General features: G+C 34.9%; 2 protein-coding genes across 4 annotated transcripts in view; one reads left to right on the top strand and one right to left on the bottom strand.

Moving 5' to 3' along the window:
• The window catches only part of RTN4IP1 (reticulon 4 interacting protein 1), an 88,807-nt gene extending 69,937 nt beyond the window's left edge, over positions 1–18,870 (top strand). For both annotated transcript variants that reach the window (XM_031964465.1, XM_031964466.1), the window contains exons 10-11: positions 16,606–16,769; positions 18,478–18,870. The gene's annotated coding sequence lies outside the window, so the exon portion shown is untranslated. The remainder of the gene's footprint in view (positions 1–16,605; positions 16,770–18,477) is intronic.
• The window catches only part of CRYBG1 (crystallin beta-gamma domain containing 1), a 261,291-nt gene that overhangs the window by 3,377 nt on the left and 234,938 nt on the right, over positions 1–22,976 (bottom strand). For both annotated transcript variants that reach the window (XM_031964464.1, XM_012549255.3), the window contains 5 exons: positions 22,614–22,743; positions 12,464–12,603; positions 10,921–11,044; positions 10,368–10,526; positions 7,844–8,006 (listed from right to left, as the gene is read on the bottom strand). In XM_031964464.1, coding sequence (XP_031820324.1) covers positions 7,844–8,006; positions 10,368–10,526; positions 10,921–11,044; positions 12,464–12,603; positions 22,614–22,743 — 716 coding nt within the window. The remainder of the gene's footprint in view (positions 1–7,843; positions 8,007–10,367; positions 10,527–10,920; positions 11,045–12,463; positions 12,604–22,613; positions 22,744–22,976) is intronic.

Consider the following 22,976-nt stretch of genomic DNA (forward strand, 5'->3'; position numbering starts at 1 on the left):
GGGAATTCCTAGGCTTTGGTAAAATAAACAAATCACATCATTAAACCTGTATGTAAATCTATTGCCAAGCTACAGTTAGGACTGCAAACATGTTCCCCAGAAAACATTTTCTAAGGAGATACTTGCCCTGAATTCTGGATGGTAAATGTTCTTTAAATGTAAAGTATCAATAAATGAAGGGGCTCATTTAGCATCCTATTGGCTTAAAATAAAAATTCTTTTTCAGAGAATACAGACCTCACTTAACACCTTACCAAGGAATCAATAAACCTTGTAAGGGCAAGAGCAGTCCTTGCAAAATCTTGCACTGTTCCTCAAATATATAGGTGCCTCAGTAAAGATTTTCTGAATAAAGGCCTCGGTGTTATGGTACTAGAGTTCTCATTCCATTTGATTTAATCCAACAATCATTGTTGGTCTGTTCTAGCATGGTCCTAGGGACATAAACAATCTCAGCCCCATAAGAAACTTTTATTCCACTGGAGATAGCCTATGTTGGCTGTAAACCAAAAGTTTAATACAAAATTACGGTGAGAGCATGTTGACAATGGGAATAGGAAAAGGCTTCTGATAGAATGTGGTTACCTGCACTCAGATTTGATGAAATATAAGAACTCTGAGAGAAATGTGGGTAGGGAATGTATACCAAGCATGTCAGGGAAGCTGATGTATATACAAACAGGAGATAGCATGCAGGTTTGGGAGAACAAGCAAGACAATTATCATTTCTATTAGATCACCCACAGGGTACACAGGAAGTCAAGAAAATAATGTGAAATAAGTGGAAAAAAAGATGGAAACCAGATTGTAAAGGGCTTTAAATATAAAATTATTAATTTTAAATTCATTAAATATTATAAATATATATAAAATTATTAAAATATAAAATAAAGTGAAGGAGTTTGTATTTTATCCTAAAGTTGTTAGTTGAACAGGGTAGTAATATGGTCAGACTTGTGGCTTAAGAAATTGCTATAATAGTCCAGGTAGAAGATGAAAAATTTGAGCAATATATTAATATCACATGGAATATCTGGCTTCTAAATATGTGCAAGTTAAGATGTGAAAAGGAAATGGGTTTAAGGAAAATTTCATCTTAAAGTAAAGAATAAGTATTGTCCATCTTTTTTAAAGTGTCCATTGAACACTGAATAACAAAAACTTATTATGCAACTGCTCTATATTATAGGGAAGAGAAACAAAAGAATATTCAAAATACCCTTTTACAATAATTATTTCTTATTATTAAATGATATATATCTCTACACACACACACACACACACACATACATATATAGTTAAATCTCAATTTTCATGGGGGGGTAACATTCCAAAAAACACAAAAATAAAAAATGCAAATGCTGATATACTGCACCTATGGAAGATGGGATTAGAATCCTACAAGTACCAAAAACTAATCTTTCACTAAACATTGCTGAAAATAATTTTCTATACATTTACAAGAAAATGTTAATTGTGATCATATGTGCTTTTTCTACAGTAACCATTAAATTACCCATAAAATGTAGTATACAAAATAAAATTGGGGACATTGCTACTAATTTCCTAGAATTCTGTGACCTTTTGTGCTAATTTTTAAAAAATTTAGACAATTTTCATTTTTATAACACATGAAATCGAGAGTACCATAAATATTATAAAGCAAATAAAATTCTTAAAACATTTTTATTTAAAAAAAACACATTTTAAAACCTGAAACTTAATTCCACTGTTAAATAGTATGAGTGCATTATACTGTAGACTACGCTGCTCTAAGCTCTACTTTAGCCTCCCTCTGGAAACCAAGGAAGAGGTTGCTGAGATTTTAGTATTGTTGAAAGACTCTTGAGACTGATGAGTTTTAAAGGCAAATACTGAAAAGAGCATTTTTCTTTGCCAAAAAAAAAAAAAAAAGACAACTATGCAACTAATGCACAGAGAGCTCTTTATAACTAAACAAGTCCAGTAAAGCCCAGTGTGATACTAGCCCTCCACAAATACACATCTTGCCTCACGGTTTTTTCTTTACTACACATAATTTTGAGTGTTTGCAGTTGCCAACATAAAAGTGAAAATAAGGTTACTAATAAAATCACGAAAAGGCCTAAAGTCAAGAAAGTTAAACATGCTAATGTTAAGGACAGACTAATGTATTATACCCTAACACTATGAAGGATATAAAATATAAAAAGTTATGAATATAGTATTCATGAGAAGCTTGTAATTAAAAACCCAGAAGTAAAGTTGGAATGATTTGGCAACATTTTTTACAGGCACAGATTGAATCTTACAGGTCACAATTTCCTTTTTTTCCTCATTACTTTAGGATGGTAATTTGCTTTTGTTTTGGGATATATACCCCATCACATACATGATGATGACTTTTTCAGATTTTCACAGAAATAAAATAATAATCAGCATGTGTAGAACTCTTTAAGTTTTGCAAAGTATTTTAGAAATATTGTCTTTTATCCTTACAACATTGTCCTGGGAAGTAGGGGCTTTTAAATTATCCCCATTTTTACAGATGAGGAAACTGGGACAGATACAAGTTAAATGACTTGCCCAGCTAGTGTCTCAAAATTAAATTTGAACTCGGGTTTCCCAGTTCCAGGTCTAGTTCTCTAGCCACCATATGACCTAGATGCTTGAATGGAATAATCCATCATAGAATTATGAGACCTTTATTTAAAGGTTATTTAGTTTATTCACCTGTCTTAAGACAGAAATTCATACAAATTATCTTTGAGTGATGGGTATATATCACTTTATAAAAAGTATGCAGAAGAATCAATTATTAGAATGGAATTTAAGATAGACTTTCAATACTACTTTCCATGGATCATTTCAGAATGCTGAAGGACACTGGACCACTGTCACCTGAAGAGCACTTAAATGAAATCCATCGTGTATCTCATTAAGTAATAAATAAGCAAAAGTTAGAATAGGTGAAAATCCAACTTTTAATTTAAGAGCCCCACAGTTCTGCCCATTAGCTGTCTGTATGACCTTAGACAAGCTTTCTGAGTTTCGGGGTCCTCATCTATAAATGAGGTCCCGGTGGTCTCTGAAGAACAATCCCAGCCCTGAATTCTAGAGTAGGAAGCTAAGTTTGTATTCATCTTTCTTGGTATATGGGATCACAGAGCATCATTCTATTATGTCCACAAGGTGGCAACCTTCTCATACATGAGATTTCCATGTTTTTATTGTTAAGAAAAATCCCGGATATTGGCTAGTTTAGGTTATGCTAAACCTGCCAATGCCAAAGATAGAAACAATAATAACAGCAGGAATAAAAAGGTCTCTCTGCCTCAAATATCATCCCACTTTAATTCTTTATCTACACAGCTGCTGAAATGATTTTCCTAGCATTTTTATAGTGCTTTGAACCTTTTAAAGTGTTTTATGTATCATCTCATTTTGATCCTCACAATCCTGTGAGTTAAGTGCTATTATTTCCATTTTATACATGAAAGCTAAAAGAAGTCACTTGCCCAGGGTCACACAGCTATCAGCCATCTGAGGCTATATTCAAACTTGGATCTTCCTGATTCCAAGTCCATAATTCAGTTTTTGAAAACAACTCCATTTTCCCTTTTGAAAAACCAGAAATCTAACCTGGACATATTTATTAAGCTTCTCCTTGGCCTGATCCACCGGAACTAAATATCCTCCAACCCCTAACTATATATGTATCCTCCAAGATGGTTTTGGCCCTCCTCCTTTTTGACATCATCATCATCATGGGTTTAATTATCATTTCTATTAGATCACCCACAGATCCATGTATCTAGCTCTAGACTGATCTCTGTATCTCTGATTGCCTACTGGACATTTCAAACTGGATGTCCTGCAGGCATCTGTAAAGCAGTATGTCTAAGAGAATATTTAGTAAAATCCCAAATTCACCTCTCTTTCAAATTTCTTTATTTCTATTAATGGTACTACCCTTCCAGCCAATCACAGAGGCTCACAACCTCAGTATCATCCTTGACATTTCACTTTTCCTTCCCCATATAAACAATTACTTGTCTTATCTTCTCATTCATAACTCTGTATTTCTCATACTGTCCCATCCTCCACTCACTTGCCAATACCACACTATTTCATGCCCTTATCACCTCTTGCCTAGATTATTGTGACAGCTTGTTAATTGGTCTCTCTGCCTCAAATATCATCCCACTTTAATTCTTTATCTACACAGCTGCTAAAATGATTTTCCTAAAACATAGCTTTCACCACATCATCTTCCTATTCAATAAATTCCAATAGCTTTCAGTTGCTTTAGAATCAAATAGAAAATAAAGTTCTTTAAAAGCTGGCTCCAACATTTCTCCCCTTTACAAACCAAGTATTCTAGTCAAACTGAAGTTCTATCTATTCCTCATCCATGATACCTGATCAATCTCTTTTTTCTATCCCTTTCCACTGGCTATTTCCATGCTATGTACTCTTTCTTCATCTTTGACTCTTATAAAATTTGTTCCCTTCAAAACTCAGCTCAAAGTCCATCTTCTACATAAAGCCTCTCTTGATTTTCTTAACAGTAAGTATTCTTCCCCCCACAAACTTTGTATTTTTGCAATGGTTTCTTTTTGGTCCTTGTACTACCAGCACTATACTTATCAGTTGGTACAGAGCAGGTACTTAATCATTGTTCATCTACTCACTCAACAAATACATGTTGATTGATTAGAAATTGGAGAATCATAGTCCTCAAGTGACTTACTTGGAGTTACTTAGCTATCTAGAAATAGAGCTCAAATTTATATAAAGTCTTAGTATGTTTCTCATTTTCAAGTTCTCCTTATTTCTAATAAGTTGGAGAACTCAAATTTACTGCAGTCATTTAGGGTAAAAAGAGAGGAATTCATCATGCATTTTCTCTCCTTTTTTATATATCTCATATGATATTTCCTTTACAATTAGATGATTTTGGCTCAGTCCACAATTAATCCACATCTTATCCTAAATGTCTTACCTCTTAAATGTTATTCTTTTTAATCTCCAACAAATCAAGGTCTTTTTCAATTCAAACCTTTTAAAAAACTAATAAATGGCTTCTAATAGAGATCAATCATAAGCACTTATTTCATACCCACTATGTGGTAACACCGACACAAAAACAGAACAGTTTTGTCCTCAAGTAGCTTGTATCATATCAAGAACAATAATATATGCACATGAAAGTCTATATTAAGTAAATAAAAGGTAATTTTGGCTGATAGAGAAAACGAAGAGAATAAGCATGTATTAAATGCTATGTCAAGCAATAAAAACAAAACAGTCCTGCCTTCAAGAAGTTTACTTTCTATTATAGAAAATGTATACACAGTAGTCAATGCAAAATAAATATAAGGCAATTTTGGAGGGGAGGGGAGAAAAGAAGGGGAGAAGGAAATAATCATTTGTTAAGCACTAGGAACCATTAATATCAATGTGCTAGGTGATGAGCCTTTAAGAATATCTCATTTGACAAAGAATAATTCTCTGCCTTTGCTAAAGGCTGATGAATATATTAGAAATGTTTTTCTAAGTTTTAAGTAAATAAAAAACCTTTTTAAAAAAAGGTATGATTTTTAAAAAAAAAAATTCTGCATTGGTGGTTTTTTCTTTTGAAAACTAAAATCCATATTCACTCTCTTAATCCACAATTTTAGTAAAGAACCTGAGCCTATCTATGACACTCATTTAAAATAAGGGGCACTGATGAAGTTAGGCTTTGTATTATCAAGACTTCATTAAATTTACAGAACATACTCTAGCCCATTTGTTTAGCATAAGTAATCTAAACTCAAATTATTCTAAATTGCATGAATAAAAGACCCCTATATAAAGCAGTATTTTGACCAGCTCAATAGTGGATGAGAGCAATTTATTTTCTATACACATGCTATATTAACAAAATTTTTTTTTGAAGAGAACTGGAAAGCAACCAGAAAGAACTGAACTATCCAAGAATAATGATATCTTTTACATGCTGCTTGCTGTTATTTTAAACATTTCTGTCTAGATTGTCTTTTTAACTTATCCTGAAATATTACTGATTTTCCCCACAAGATTAATTTGGTCTGTAAAAATGTGGAGATGAACATCATCTCTGTTTTATTTCCATTTGCTTTAATGAGGGAAAAAAAAATGACACAGCTACATGGTGTATCTTAAACAAAAGAAATAAAAGATGAAGGAGACGAGGGACAGAGCAACAATTGTATAAAGGAACCAAGCTGGCCTGCCTTTGGCTTGATGCATCACTTAGGATGCATATGCCAACTTTAAAATAATAAGACAGGTAATAAAAAGCATAAGATTTAAAACAAGAAATCAAGAGGAATAATGATCTTGCAACCTGTTAAAAAGTTAAAACATAATCAAGAAAAATGCTAGATTGAAGTTTAGAAAACCAGGGTTCAAATCCCAGCCCTAAAGTTAGTTGTGTACAAATCACCCAATCCCTCTGGCCCTCAGATTCTTCACCTGCAAAATGAGATGATTCAAATGGTTAACCTCTAAGAACTCTTCATAGCTTTAAATTTATGATCAAACTATCACTCTCTCCCCAGGTGAAATGTGTATAATCCCTAAAGACAAAAATTACCTTATTTTGTATCTATCCCACTCAGCCAGTATCTTATACAGTACATTGCACATAATAAAAACTTAAAATGTTTGTTGATTGAAATAGACTATGTAAAAGAATATGGATTGACTACCTATTTTAAGGCATCTAGGTGGTACAATGGGTACAGCAAGGACTTGAAGTCATTTCCCCGAGTTCAAATTCAGCCTCAGACACTTTACTAGCTGTGTGATGCTGGGCAAGTCATTTAACGTTATTTGTCTCAATTTTGTCATCTGTAAAATGGGCTGGATAAGAAAATGGCAAACCACTCCAGTATCTTTGCCAAAAAAAACGCCAAATGGGGTCATAAAGAGTCAGACACAAAATAACTAAATTACAACCCCTATTTTAAAAAATATTTTTTCCCTACATTTTCCCTTGAAAATAGAGCATACACCAGAAGTAAATATAAAGTAATTTTGGCTGGTAGGGGAGAAGGAAAGGGAACAAAAATTTAATAAATACTCACTATGAGTTAGGTGGTAAAAACAAAATATCCCTGTCCTCAGGGAGCTTATATTCTTTGAGATAATGTGTACATACAGTAGTCTATACAAAGTAAACAAGGTCATTTTGGCTTGGTGGAAGGAAGGTAAGAATGAAAAGAACATAGGATTGGGTTAAAAAGTTAGGAGGACCTCTCTGAGACTGATAATACTGATGCTACTTATAGAGCTACTCTGAAGAAAGTGCTTTATAAACTTTAAAGCAGAACATGATTTTTTCTCTTTTTAATCTTTTTCTCATGCAGCATGATAAATATGGAAATATATTTAGAAGAATGTTTAACCTATACTAGAATATTTGCTGTCTGAGTGAGGAGGGTGGATGGGAGTTCTCTAAAATTTGGAACACAAGATTTTTGCAGAAGTGAATGTTGAAAACTCTCTTTGCATATATGTTGAAAATAAAAAGCTATTATTATTTAAAAAAAAAAAAAGTAAAACAGAACATGACATAGTCAATGGACCAAGTGATGGACTTGAAGTCAGGAAGACCTAATTCAAATGTTTGGCTAGGCTAATTACTTTTCTGGGTCTCAGTTTCCTCATCTGTAAAATGGGATGTGGGGGTGAACTTACTTACCTCTAAAGTCAGCTTTAAATCTATAATCTGCTAGAAATATCATCATACTACCTGTCACAGGCTCACTTAAGTTTTCTGCCACTAAGGAAATCACGATAAAAATCATAATTCAGTGAAAGAAAAAAAATTTACCTTTGATATCTAAAACTAAATTTGGCTTCAACTTGCTATAGATTCTGCCATCAGACTTAATACTCCAGAACTGGCTGTCTTCATTTTGATCAAGTGCCAGGCCCAGTTTAGAACCCGAGGTCACAAGACTTCCAACAATGGTCAAGCAGCAATCCTCCGCAATCTATTCAAAAGAAAAATAAAATCCAACAGATTTTAGTTCTTAATGTTCGAGGTGCAGTGGAAAGAGTGTCAATCCTAGAATCAGGAAGACGAGTTCAAATCCTACCTCAGACACTTACTCCTAGCTGGGTGGTCCTGAACAAGTGATTTAACCTGTATCTGTCTATTTTTTCTCAATTGTAAAATGGAAATAATAACAACAGCACCTACCTCTGAGGGTTGTGTGGACAGAATGAGATTATTTATAAAACATTAATCTACTATGTAAATAGTATTATTATTCTCAATTATTATCATCATTCCTCAGCTTCTAGACCAATAGAAAGCTTAATAGGCCTTTTCCCTTTTATTAGTTATGGAGGGACAGAAAAAATCTTTAGATGAAATCTTCACCCACCTTATCCAAGAGAATAAAATGTTAATGATTTCACCATTATATTATTCTTTCTAATTTTAAAAGTAGAATAGCTAATAAACTATCTCACCACTGAAAACGTTTAAAAAAGGATTATTAGTGTCTCTTACCTTTCCTCCAAAAGAAAGTTCTAAAAGAAGCCCAGTAAAAAAGGAAAACTACCTCTGGGTGATACAAGACAATGATTTTATTGGACTATGTCTGCACCAAATGCATTATTCACAGATATTCTCAAAAGCTGTTATTCTAAACTCATTCTAATAAAAATTTTTATGACAATGCTACATCTTTTACAATGACACATACAGTTCTGTAGCTTATGCTTCCTCTAGTGGTACCCAACTCTGGCCCAGAGGTAAACGGGGATTCTCTAGAGCCCTTTTGGTACTGTATAAATTTTGCAGGATTCTAAAAAGCCTGAAAGGTTTGTTATATTAATGGAACCAGGGAAAAGCTGCATGTTTTCTGTCTGTTAAGGACCAGCCTACCTATGTCCAATAAGCCACAAGGTGATAACTTTTTCAAACCCAGCAGCTCTTTTAAGGTTTAACTTCTCCTCAGCTATAAAAAAAATCACATTACTGAGCTCGGTGCTTAAACCAAAGAACTTGAAAATGAAATACAAACACATTCTCTTCAATGGAAGCTGAAGTGAAGAATGGATTTAATGATACGGTTATTCCTTTATTCTCTACCACCCTAAATATTACTGACTAAATTCAAGGCTGTTCTAAGTCTTTGCCAAAATGTTCTGGCCTAAAGCAATATTGCTGTGAAGCATACTGTTCCCTTGTCTAGCTTAAGATAATGTTGGCATCCTTTTCAGTTCTAATCTCTCTGTTAATCCCTTTTCTCAGCGTGTCCCTTCCTTGCATGCCCAAACAGTACCTTCTGTTTATAAATAGGAAGGCTTTTTCACTTCGAGCATAACAGATGAAATTAAGACATGAATTCCCCTCCCTCTCAGAGTCACTTTCATAAGGTTGTGAATATATCTTTGGCTGATTCATTACTCTTGACATTTTTTTTTTCATTCAAACTCAAACAGTCACAGGCTAAAACTGGAGCATTTAAAATATTACATGAAAAATGTGAATGAGCTTTCCTATTTTACAGTCTTTACCCTGGGGGATAGACGTGGTAGTGGAGCAGCTGAGGAATGAATGCCCCAGGCCTGGAGTCAGAAAAACTCCTTTTCCTGAGTTCAAATCTGGTATCAGATTCTTATTAGCCGAGTAACTCCAGGCAAGTCAGTTAACTCAATTTGCCCAAGTTCCTCATCTGTAAAATAAGCTGGAGAAGGAAATGGCAAAAACCATTCCAGTATCTTTGCAAAAAAAAAAAAACCCAAAACAAAAAACAAATGGAGTTGTAGAGACAGATGTGAGTAAACAACTGAGAGGAGGGTGACAGATATTTATCCCTCTTCACTTCCAAGAGAAATAAGATTAATATATATATATATGTATATGTATATGTAGTTGGTTTTTTTGTTTTTGTTTTTTTAAACAAACCCAGTGACATAGAAAACCAAGAAGGCAACGTGTGCCTTGCAGCATTCTTTAATAACTTATAGTCTCGCATCTCAACCACAGTTTGACTATAAAAGCTACAGTTGAGAAACAGAAATGTTGATTTATATTTATTAGCTCCTTCTGTTCTTAGTTAATGACAGCACAAAGTAGGTTAAGAAGAGGGTTGCACAAATATAAGTGTCTCCTTTTTTTGTTGCCATGTAACAGAGGGGGAAAACATAATGAAAATGATGCAAATGTATTGAGTTGATACTATATGAAACTAATTCAGGAACTGAAAGGGGAGGGTACTCTCCCAGAGCAAGGGAATTCTTCTTACATAAGCTGTGATTTGGACAGAATTGCCCTTTGTAGGAAGCCCTTTAAAGGCAAAGTGGCAGCTGAGTCTCATTGTCTAGTCCCAAGGTCTCACCCTGCATTTGATGCATCCTTCTTGATAAATCCATATCTGATCATCTGCTCCAACATCCTCCATCACTTGTATCCTTAGAAGCTTCAGGTCCTCTAGGTTTCCATTGGTTGACATGAATAACCCTGTGGCTTTATTTCGAAGCCTGAAGTAGATCCGTTTCTGAGGAAGCAAAAACAACAACAATGAAATACTATTGGGCACAGCTAATGGAGATGGAGGGAGAATTAGGATACTGGATTGTCTCAGAGATTCTCGAGTTCTTTCAATGAGGGAAACAAGATAAAATTCTCAAAGAAGGACCACAAGTATTGGGAACAGTCCACATTCTAAGGCTAGATGTGTCAGCACTTTTAGAATAGCCCTTAATTCATCCAGGAAGGGAGACTAAATGTAAAGTGATCAAACCAATTTCAAACTTATTAGCTGTGGATAATATTCTGAAATTACAGGAATGCCAGGAAAGATGAGTGGAAGGGAGAATATGCAAGGTATCAGATTACAGCCATAAGAAAAGTTCATGAAAAATCCTAGAAAAAGAAAAAAAAAAACCTACCTGAATAAAAGGTCTAAGAGAACCTATCTGGCGGCAGCCACTGAATTCATACCAATTGGATACTTCTGCAGGTGACAGCAAGATCTGCCGCCCCCTATAATTGCTGTATTCATAAGTGACCCATCTGGGGAGAAAAAAAGATAAGCTATAATCAGTTACAACATATGTATCAAAAGAAACATAAATTGCATTCATTGTTGGAATCTTAAAACTTTCTACAATAATTCTTCCAAATTATAGATAAAACTAAAATCTTATCTCACCCACTTGTCTTTTCTTAAATAGTCTAAAGTGCCATCTTGAAAAACATTTAACTATAAGCAACAATCTAAAGGATATTTTCTTTAAAAAAAAAAAACCAACACGAGTATTTCCCTTACAAAGGGGGAAATAGACAATAAAAAGCTCATGTATTCTTTTAGCAAAATAACTCATCTAGCCTTATGAGCCATTCTTGGTGAAGTACAAGAAAGAGCTCTCAGAATGACTCATAATCACAACTTTTTGCATAAAGTCAGTTTCTGTTTCAAACCCTAGAAGGAAGACTGAAGCTTGGAGTATGTATGCCTAATGATACTTTTCTCAATCAAGGTACACTCCAGAAGTGTTTTGTTTTGTTTTTTTTCAAATGTGGATGGACATCAGAAGGTTACTCTTGTCCATTCCATCTGTTCCAATAACTTACATCATTCCTGTGACTGTGAAACTATGGATGGGAAATCCTAACATCATAATTCTGGTTTTCCCCTAGCCAGGAAAAAAAAATTAGGGGTAAAGGGAAGGGTATGCAAATAGTTAAATCACAGCCACAAAAACTTCTGGATTTGTAAAATAAATTGTGTGTGTGTGTGTGTGTGTGTGTGTATGATATATTAGAAGTAATAATGCCTAAAGGCAGCACTATATAATGGTTAGTGTGTTTTTTAAAATAAAATACTTTCATTATTTTTTTTTAACTGAGATCACCTAAGCTATATAAGTCCACCAAGCTCCTCTACTGGAATCTAAGTTTCTTCAAGGCATGAACCCTCCCTTTTTGTCCTTATGCCCCCAATGACTAGCCCAAATACTTGGCTTTTATGTAAACTTTGCATTTCTTCCAATAACTAAAACAGTAGCGTTAAACTCTTAATAAATGAATGAGTGAATGAATAAATGAATGAATGGCTAACTTTGAGCAGACTTATTTGTGTATTAATCCCAAGAGGCACTTGCTAACTTATGTATTCATTTTTAGTCATGAAAGGAAATCAAAGTAACATTATGATTCATAATTTTTAATAATATATTTGATTCTTTTTGGTAATCCAAATCCATGATTTCACTAGTTTAGGAAATTCATGATAGCTACAGGCAAACTATAACATGTACTTGCTTTGGGGAGATTTTAAAATTCTTATTATAAAGCTTAGTTCATGAAAGACAAATTTGTACATTGGTCAAGATAATAGAACAGAAATTCATATGAATACATAGAACACCAGTTTCTCAATGTGATAGTGTTTTTTGTAGCTTGAAAAACAAACAAAAAAAGTTAGCTTACATGCCGCCAATAACCTGGACAGAGCGTATTTGAGTGTTGAATCCCAGGAAGCGGAGATTGACTACTTCTTCATTAAGTTCAATTTTTTTTCCTTTGAAGTCTTCTCTTTCAAAAAGAACTATTACTGGTTCTGAAAATTCCTGTTTTTAAGAGGAAAGAGAATGCTTAATTGTTCATTCTAGCATAATTGTTAGAATTTATGTGAAGGATATTTGAATATGTATGTATATATCTAGTTATATAAATACATATCTATATAAGAATCGATAAAAATACAAGATCTATCAGATTCAGCCACCCAATAAATTCCCCCTTCTAAAGAACCTATATATTTTGTTTCCAAAATGATTTTTAAAATAACTCTACACATAAATAAAAGGGTTGCTTGGGGGAGGAATATCTAGACACCAGTCTTCCTACTGAACAAAAAGGGAGGTAATTGTATATGTGATTCTTTTGAAAATTGTAATAGGAAAAGGGTAATCTAGGCCTAAAGAAATTTGTAAAGCAACATAACAGCCATTCTGATGGAGTCTGCATTTAATTTGGCCATTTTTCTTGATGGAACGAAAAACTCTTGGCACAGAATGCTACCTGAACTAGGCTCTGTTATTGTTCCAGTGTACATTGTAATCAAAGTAATCTCTCCATGCAGAAAATAGACTAAAGTTGCCTTCTAGATGACTTTATTTGCATGTGTCCCCAAGTCAATCTTCAGAAGAAAAATTGCAGTGAGGAAAAAAAAAAAAAAAGAATTATGAAATGCACACCTGCTTCAATTGATATCAGAGGAAAAAGAAACACAAGAAGAAGAAAAACTCGTATTGCCATAGTACGAAAACCCACAGACCCAAGAGGAACTTGCTCATTTTCATCTGAATTGCAGAGAAATCCTTATGTTCCCTCACCAACTTCTCATAATAAATACATCTGAGATCATAAACAATACATCAAAAAGCCAGCTGAATCTTGCAATGTTTTCTTCCCCCAGATTAAAGTTTCATGCCATGGGTGTGGAACCTAACTGCCCAATTTATGTGGACAGGTCCCAGCATGCAAAAAAAAGCATTTTGTGGCTCAGCAAACAAAGAATATTATTAGGTAGTAGAAATGGTCTGCATGGTCATCAGGAGCATTAAGTATAACAAGCGTGGACTGTATAAAATACCACAGGGGGCCATCATCATCACATATCTAAATCAACAGAGTCTTGGAGAAATAACCCAATAACCTTGGATTTCTATAATACTTTGGAGACACTCCAAACTTTTTTTTTTTAAGGATCTCAGTTTAAATGGCCTCCCAGTGAGAGCCCAACTCCCCTTAGTCATGCATCAAATTCAAATTAGGCCATTTAAAAATCTCAGGCACTATTAGGATTCAAGCTCTCCAATTCTGGAAAAAAAATACTGGTTTCCTCCGGTGAGTGCTCACAACAAAGGAATACTGTGTGGTAGTCAGCAAATGTATGTGCACACACATGCCAGTGTCTGGCTACAGGGAGGAAGCTGACATTTTTGTTACGAGCAGAGCTGCAGGGAGCCCCTTTGGGGCTGAGCGGTCCTGAATTCCTGCCTTCTCTTGGTATATAATGATCATAATAACAGCTAACACGCCGGAGTGCACCTTGCTTTACTTTATCTCATCTGATTCTCCTGACAGTTCAGAGATGTGAGTGCTATAGGAATCCTCCTGTTCATTTCAGAGATGCACAATCCCCGAGCTCTAAGACAGGCCTCCCAACCTGATTCAAGGGTGAGCACTCTATCCATTCTAAAAGGCTGTGCACATGGAGTCACAGCAGAGAGAGGAGGAACCTCTGAGAAATAATCAATATGAAACCTCTCTATTTCCCCAACTGGAGGGTATGTCCAAACAACCCTCTGTTGTACCCACAAACGCTGCACTGAAAGCTCACCCAGAAGTAAAATAAAATGAAGTCTATAGATCATTTTAAAGGCTGAAAAAAATAACTAACCACAGACAAACCGATTCTCAAGAGGGCCAGGTACTAAAAACTTAAAAGAAAATGGAAAATGATAGACTCTCAGACCTTGAAAATATAATTTATGGGTAGGAAAACTTCAACAAGTGAGAACATCTCAGGAAGGTTTTGATACAATGCATTGTGGGAGTCAGATCCCGTAAGTAGAACTCGGGGAGACTGTCCAGTTTCAATGGTATTGAATTTTACTGCCAAATATTTTTTGAAGTTAACTGTACCATTAGCTAGGTACCAGAAATTTTCTTAACACAAAGGATTTTCTTTATAACGCTATTCATCCATTTATTCATTCACTATTTATTTACTTAATAACTGGAATTTAGCCAGTATCCATAAGCTTGCTGCGGTTTCCTATTCACTTTTGGATGAAGGCCATTCCTATATATCTTATAAATCTGTATGGTCCTTTGTGCTTTGCAAATGATTTCTAACAGCGTCTCTACTGTATGCTTTCCTGTCCCAGCTCTAAATCTATGCTCTTCTGAGCCTATCAATTAATTTAGCTTCATAATAACCATCATGAAACTCCACTGGTTTCCTCTGCTCAAATTCCATCTGAGAGAAACTTTTTCAGGTACTCCCATCTATATGTATCTTATAGGCACATAATTGTCTGCTTATTGTCTCTACTTTCATTTTATGCAGACCTCCTACTAAAATAGGAATTCTTTGAGGGCTGAGAGTGTGCCTAAGTTATTACCTTGTTTTACAACCCCAGCACTTAGCCCAGTATCTTGTGCATACTATGTGCTTAATAAATGGTCATTGACCAATTATCTCCCAAGAAAAGATCAGATTAGTCACTTCTTTCCCTGTGCCTCAGTTTATTTATTTATACAATGAAGAGATTGGATTGTAAGCTCTCTCAAGTGTCTTTTAGCTCCAAATTCAACCTTTGTGATTTGTAATTTAAGCTCCAAATTCTAGTCTCTGTGTTTTGCTCAAGTTAGTGATAAAAGTAAAGGTTACCAGATTATACCTTTGGTGTAACTTTTTAAAAGGAGCAAAGGGGCTTATTTCTCTGAAATTTCTCATTCTGCCACAGAGTTTCTGTGTTCTCTTCTTAATAAAACTGTGTATTCCCCAAGCAACTACATGCCCTGACAATATATAACAATACATATACAAAATATTCCTTCTAAGGGAAAAAAGGATTTTCAAAATCTACGAGATTTTCTTTGAGATTTTTATCCGCAGTTAAAAATAAATAAATAATGAATGGATGATTCTGCCCAACCATGTCAGGATATGTCAGAAGATTGTAGAGATTGCTAAGATCAACAATTTCTATGGGGTCGTGCTCTATGCAATTTTTGTGTCTTTTTATTATGAGGGTTTCTGTGGCACCTCTTATTCTATGAGTAATAACCTTATGGGAATTATCATTGCTTCTAGGAAAGCCATGACAACTGCCTACTCCATAACTCCACTCTGAATTGCTTCCATTTGAGTTATCTTAGGAAGATTCTGAAGATCATGGGGCATATAAGATACCAGACATCAGGGTCCTTTCTTGAACTCAACTGCCAACCATTCCAACTCCTACTGCAGAGAGTGCAACTCTATTGGGCTGGCCCAATTGTTCACATTGCCAAATGTACATTTGTCAAAAAAAATTATTTTATAAGGGCTTGCCCTTATGCAGATGAGAAAAAGCAATAAAAGGACACTCAAGGTCTCTCAAGAATTTTAACATTGACTGTATGACTTGGGAGACACTGGCACAGTACCACCAAGCATGGTGTGCCTGCATCAGAGAAGGTGTCATGCTCTATGAGCAAAGCAGAAATGAATTAGCCCAAAAGAAACTGAAAATGAGAGAAATTAAAGAAGCTACTTCATAGGGAGTATTTATGTCATATTGGTCTGATCAGCCACAGTCGGACACACTGTAACTCAACTCTAACATTGGGATATCATTTTAGATTTCTTTGAGAATGAAGGATGATAAACAATTTTTGTAACTCTTCAGATAAAAAGTTCCCTGGCTACCATTCCCAATATCTGAACTGTCTTCTCCCCGAATTCCCTCACTAAATGTAAGTTATGGAGCATAAAAACTGCCTTACTTTTGTTTTGGGAAGCACATGGTAGATACTTGACCAATACTTTTTTTATTCCCTTAACACATATGCAGACAAATAGTGATTAAAGAGTACCAGTAAGCAGGACATGGGAGTATATATGATTGCAATTCCAGCTACTAGGAAGACTGAGGATGGCAGATCTTTCCAATTCAAGAATTCTGAGCTTCAGTGAACCAAGCCAATCAGATGTCCAGACTAAAACCAGCATTGTATTGTGAGTCTCTGGTAGTGGAGGGCCCATAAATTGGGAAAAAAAAAAAAAAAGGTCAAAGCAACTGTGTCTATCATTATTGGGGTTGGGCCCATGACTATTCCAGTCTGGGTGAATTAGGGAGACTCGATTTAAAAAAAAAAAGCAGGGAAATGGAAAAGAATAATCATTTATGTAGTGCCTATTATATGGTCAGTATTTTTTTTTTTTTTTTTACAAATATCTCATTTGATCCTCATAAATAACTTGAACTTCAAAACTACAAATCCAGAGTTTGGAAAGTAGTTGCTCATATTTTTATCCCCTCTTCTACAGTTGAAAAAATTAAGGCATATTAAGATTAAATGACATGCCCAAAGTTAGTCAAAGAGCTAGTAAGTGTTTGGGGCCATATTTGAATTCAGATCTTCCTCACTCCAGGCCTGGCTCTCTATCCACAATGTCACCAGATGCCTCAAAATTAACAACAACAACAATAACGGGAAGTGCTAATTCTAGAATCAAGAAGGGTCATTTGATGTTTTTTATGTCATTCTATGAATTCAAATCCAGTCTCAGACACTTATTAGCTGCGTGATTATGAGCAAGTCATTTAACTCAGTTTGTCTCACGTTTCTTCAATTATAATATGAGCTGGAAAAGGAAATGGAAACTATTTTAATATCTTTGCCAAGAAAACTCCAAATGAGTTCATGAAGAGTTAGACAATGGAAAAAATGACTAAATAACAAAATGATTAAAAGAAAAACCCATTACTAATACAGAGACTCAGGCAGGAGCTATTTTTTTCCTTCTTATCCAGCAGGGGAAGGTCTTTAGGACCAAGTAATGTTTTATTTCCATAATTACTGCAGAACTCATCATTGTAAGGCCAGTTATGATAATGATTAACAGAAGCATCTAAAATCTGTTTCTAATCTCTGTTTTTTTTGCTTTACTATTTGTGTACAACAGGACACTTAGCATAGTACCCACTGTACATAATACATTCTTACTAAATGCTTGTTGAATGACTTCTAGATTTAGAATTAGAAGAGCCTGGGTTTCAAAGTCCATTTCTAGCACTTTTAATAGCTGTATAGCCATAAGAGGAAGTGTGTATGAAGGTAGATATGAGAGAACGGTCATTTAATCTTTTTATACCTGTTTCTTCTTCTATCAAATCAGAGTAATATTTGCACTACCTACCTCACAAAGCTGATGAAAAGGTCAAATAAGATAACAGAATGTACTTAGCAAATTTTAAAGGCCATAGAAACAATAATATTATCATCATCACCCTGTTGTCATTTTATATCCAGTATCCACCCAGGTATATATGGAGCTATACTTTGTCCTCAGCTGAAATCTGTGCTCCTTCCCTTGCCAATACAAGTTCCCCTTTGTGGGGGAAAAAGTGTCACCAAAGAAAATGAAATGAGAATTTCAAAGGCTCATACCACTTGAAAAAATTCAGATTTATTATTGTTGTTTAATCATTTCAGTTGTTTCCAATTCTTCATGGCCCCATTTGGGGTTTTATTGACAAAGCTATTGGAGTAGTTTACTATTTCCTTTTCCAGCTCATTTTACAAATGAGGAAACTGAAATAAATAGGGTTAAGTGACTTGCCCATGATCACACAGGCCAGGTCTGAATTTAGGTCTTCTCTCCATTACACTGCCTAGCAAGCCAACCCATTCAAAATAAATCTTTTCTGCTTTTCCAACAGGAGCCAAATTTCAGAGAGAAGACTCTTTAAAGACAACTCATTGCGAGATGGATGATTCACAGTTCCAAAGACTATGCTGTCTTTAATGTTAGACATGTTAAGACATATAACATTAAGTTACACGCTGAAGATTAAGACACATAACATTACAATCTTTGAAATTACCAAGGCCAAGCAAACGTCCATTCTGATAAAACTACCTTTTTTAAAAGCCCAAATATCTTCCCCTTCATCTGTCTCATTAGGAATAATCTCGATGGAGCTGTCATAAGCCAAGGTATTATTTTATTTTCTGTTCTTCCATTTATTTTCAGTAATTACTTAAGCTATCTGAAATTATGTTTTAGTATACAGTTAAGCTATATGATTTGGTCTTATGGGGAAACTCCCCCATCCCCACAAAATCCGAGTTGATTCCACAGGGAAAAGCAAATTTTAATAGCTCTGTCACAGAATATAAACTAAAACCTGAATTCCTAATCCTGGCTGGCATTCAGGCTTTAATCTATCTTTCCGATCTTATCTTCTGCTATTCTCCGATATAGACTCTCAGCTTTAGTCAGGCTGGTCTAATTGCCCACCCCCTCAACTCCTACCCCCCACCCTCCAAAATGCCTAAAATGCCTTACGCATTTACAATACATTTTCTACTTTTGTTTATACTAGTCACCTCGCTGACAGACCTCTCTACTCTGCCTGTCCAATTCAAACTCATTCTTTAAAATTCAAATCCTACCTCCAGGAAACATTTCCCTAGAGACCCTAAGAAACTGTGAACTCAACCTCCTTTGAATTCAGGTATTACTTATTTATGTGTGCCATTTATTTGGCAATCAACATCTGTTATTTTATGGATTCAGCTATCTGTTGTCTATACATGTCCTGTCACTTCTACCAGAATTACAAACTCTATAAGGTCAGCTCACAATTGTCCTCAGATTCTAGATACCTCTGTATGGGCCCTTGCATACAATGGTGCCCCAATAAATATTTTATGATTGAGTCTAGTTTTGTAATCTTCCAACACTAATTTTTATCTTGAAATTCAACTGATATTAAGTTCAATGTTGGTGGGGCTAAGGGGATAAACAAGTCTAACATTAATGGCGAGACTGCAGAATATTACAAACATTTTAAAAAATAGAATGGTACTATGGGATAAAGCAAAAAAAAGAAAAGAAAAGAAAAGAAATCACCAGGAATCTACCCCCCCAAAAAAGAATAGGGCCAAAAAGATCTAATTGTAATGTAAATTGATCTAATGTAAATAGCAAAAAAAACCCACCTTCATATCTAATAATTAGCAAATGTCTGAATAAATTATGTATTAGAGTATAATGATTAATAAGTCTATAAGGAAATATGAAAGGCCTAATAATGTATAGTAAAAGAAGAATCAAAAGCATATAATATATGAATTATAACTACAATTTTAAAAAATAAAAGGATAGAAAATAGAAAAAAAAAAAGAAAAACAAAAGGCAGCAAAAATTCAGGGAAGCTTGGAGAGACAGAATCAACACATTGTTTATAATATTTCTTAATTTATTTAATTTTGCCTTGGTAAGGGTTAGAGATTTAGGGTAAATCCAGTTTCTTGTTTTTCTCTGTGTGTGTATGTGTGTATACACATATATATGTATATGTATACACATACACACATATATACATATACATACACAAACACACACATTTTAGTGAGGCAAATTGGAATGACTGCTTAGAGTCACACAGCTAGTAAGTGTTAAGAGTCTGAGGCCACATTTGAACTTGGGTCCTCCTGACTGCAGGCCCAGTGCTCTATCCACTGTATCTGTATTTATGTCTGACCAAGTTCTTTCTTTTGACAATTTCTAAATTCACAATTTAAAAGATGCCTTGAGTTCTTACCATGGGCTAAATGCTACACTGAAATGCAACTCATTTGGACTAGACAAGCTCAGAGAGAACATGAAAGGGGAAAGAGATTCCAAACCAGCTCCTTGGAGTAAGCTCAAGTAGCAGAATACAGGTAATGAGGGCAGAAGAAAAATTTCAAATGCATGATATCACATTCTGGCAGAGTGGTGGCTGGTGGGAAAACAGCAGAAGACAGCCCCGCTTGGAGAATTATACTCAGAAATGGAACAAATGCTGAGAGTGTGAGACAAAGAGATGCACACAGTGACAGACTCTACAATGCCAGATTCTGTAGATTTTTATTTTTCCCAGCAGTTAATTACTTTTTATTCATTGCTCTTTTATGGTGCTCAACACAACTTCAGGCTCAAACAAACCTTTAAGGCAGAGACTCCCAAACTTTGGTGCCATAGTAATGCATAAACTCAGTAATCATTCCATAGCATCTCTAAACCAAAAGGGAATACCAAACAGTTCCATTTACTAAGAAATTAATGGAACAGGTAAGCAGCACATTGAATAGAGCCCAAGCCCTGGAGTCAGGAGGACTTGAATTATCTAACATCAGACACTTGACAAATATCATCTGTGTGACCTTGGGCAAGTCACTTAACTCCAACTTCCTCAACCCCTCCCCCCAATATAAGAATTCATGTTGACAATTTTAAATATATCTCAGCATCTTTGTGAGTTCACTGGAGCAAATATAACCAGGCACACAGTTTGGGAATCATAGATTTTAAAATCTAAATAGGAAAGCAATAACCATAACCATGGCTATAGCTGTGGAATAAGAATAATACTACCCGGGGTGCTTACTAAAGTCCAGACCTTACCCACAATTACAAGTTCCCCCAATTTTTTTCTATGCTCTCCACATGTGTGTTTATGGCAGTGTTCAAAGAGAATTATTTTTCACGATGTTAATCTTGAGGCATCATCCAGTAAAAGATTCAGTCAAGTTCACTATTCTGTACTTATTGGAATGGGCAATCTTATTCATCAAAGGAAAATATTTTTTTTCTTATCAACAAAGGCAGTGATTCTCAGCCTTAATTAATGAGAACATCCAATTAATCAGAGCATCCCATCACTTGAGCAGAATCTTCTGGCTATACAGATTTCCCCACAGTGCACACTCCAAATCAAGGTTTCATCAACTCTCCTGTGTCACAGGCCCCTTTGGCAATCTGAGGAACCCTACAAACTCCTCAATATAATGGTATTAAATGCATAAAATAAAAATAAATGGCCAATGATATTAAAATAATTATCAAATTATATTCTTTACAAAAAAAACAACATATAAATTTATAGACTATAGGTCAGGAATCTTTGCAGTGAATACAATACATTTTGTAAGGGGTATCTGGGTGACTAAGGTTTGGAGTAATAACTAAATTTTCTCCACTAGATAAGCAAAGATATGTAGCTTTTGGATGATATAGATTAAAATTAAATATGAACAGAAGAACATATGGGTGTGTGGTACTATGGTGAGAACAAAATATTATTTCACCTCATCCCCAAAGCAAATTAGGAAAGTTCTCCCTTAATGGTTTTAAAAGTGCCCTGAAAATGTAAGTGACTCAAGTGACTAAGGCTCAAGCCCCTTCTGAAGCCCCCTAATCACCTGGGTACAAAATAGCCTAGGCATGAAGGGCAAGAGCTCTTCTTTCAGGTTTGAACAATACTGGAAAACTTTATCCTCAATAAATGAACAACCCTTCCCTGTTCTGAATGTCCTTTCCTAGCTATAATAACTAAATCAGTCTCATTTTCTTAGATGCCATTTTCATTCTCTTATCATTCCAATTCTAGACCTAAAATACTAAGGAACTAATCTAAATAAGGTCCAGGTCCACAATAAGTACAACAGAAAAAGGACTGGTTTTTCATGGCTTAGCAAGAAATGTACTAAATGAGCAAACAGAGAATGTTGGTCCAAATCCTTGGCCTTGGACAAATCATAAAGTTCCCTAAGCCTATTTCTCCATCTATAAAATAAGCAAGTTGGACCAGGGAACTTCTAGAATTCCTCTCAGCTTTAAATCTATGATCCTATGGATCTAATCTAATAAATTCCTCCTCCCCCGAAACATAGAGCTCTGAAGAAAGTTTTATATATCTATTAATCCCACAGATGAGCAGTTCCCATATTCTATTAGTCTAAGACATAAAATAGGTAACATAAGCTATACATGTTTATAAATAGATTTTCATGTTGGTTTACTTACAACATCTATATAGCGAAGAGACTTAAAATTCGTTTCAGGAGGACATCCCATTGCAGATAGAGAAGGATAGTGTCCTTCTTCTAATACATACTGATTACCAGAGAAATTTTCTCCATCATAAGCAACCCAGCTGTAGAAGATTAAAAAAAAGCATAAGAGTTGATGATCTGAATAATTTTTTTTTAAAAAACAGACTGTTACAAAACAGAAAAATCCTAATTAAGCCTGAGATTAGAAGACTACTACAAACTTGGGTTTGCTTTTCTAAAAGAAAAAGTAATATGAAAGGCAGAAAATTATAAAAGCAAAGTAAAAGAAAGCAAGACTTTCTACCTGGGAGATTTTATTTATTTATTTATTTTT

The sequence above is a fragment of the Sarcophilus harrisii genome, chromosome 4 (assembly GCF_902635505.1).
Source record: "Sarcophilus harrisii chromosome 4, mSarHar1.11, whole genome shotgun sequence".
In the NCBI taxonomy this organism is placed as follows: domain Eukaryota; kingdom Metazoa; phylum Chordata; class Mammalia; order Dasyuromorphia; family Dasyuridae; genus Sarcophilus; species Sarcophilus harrisii.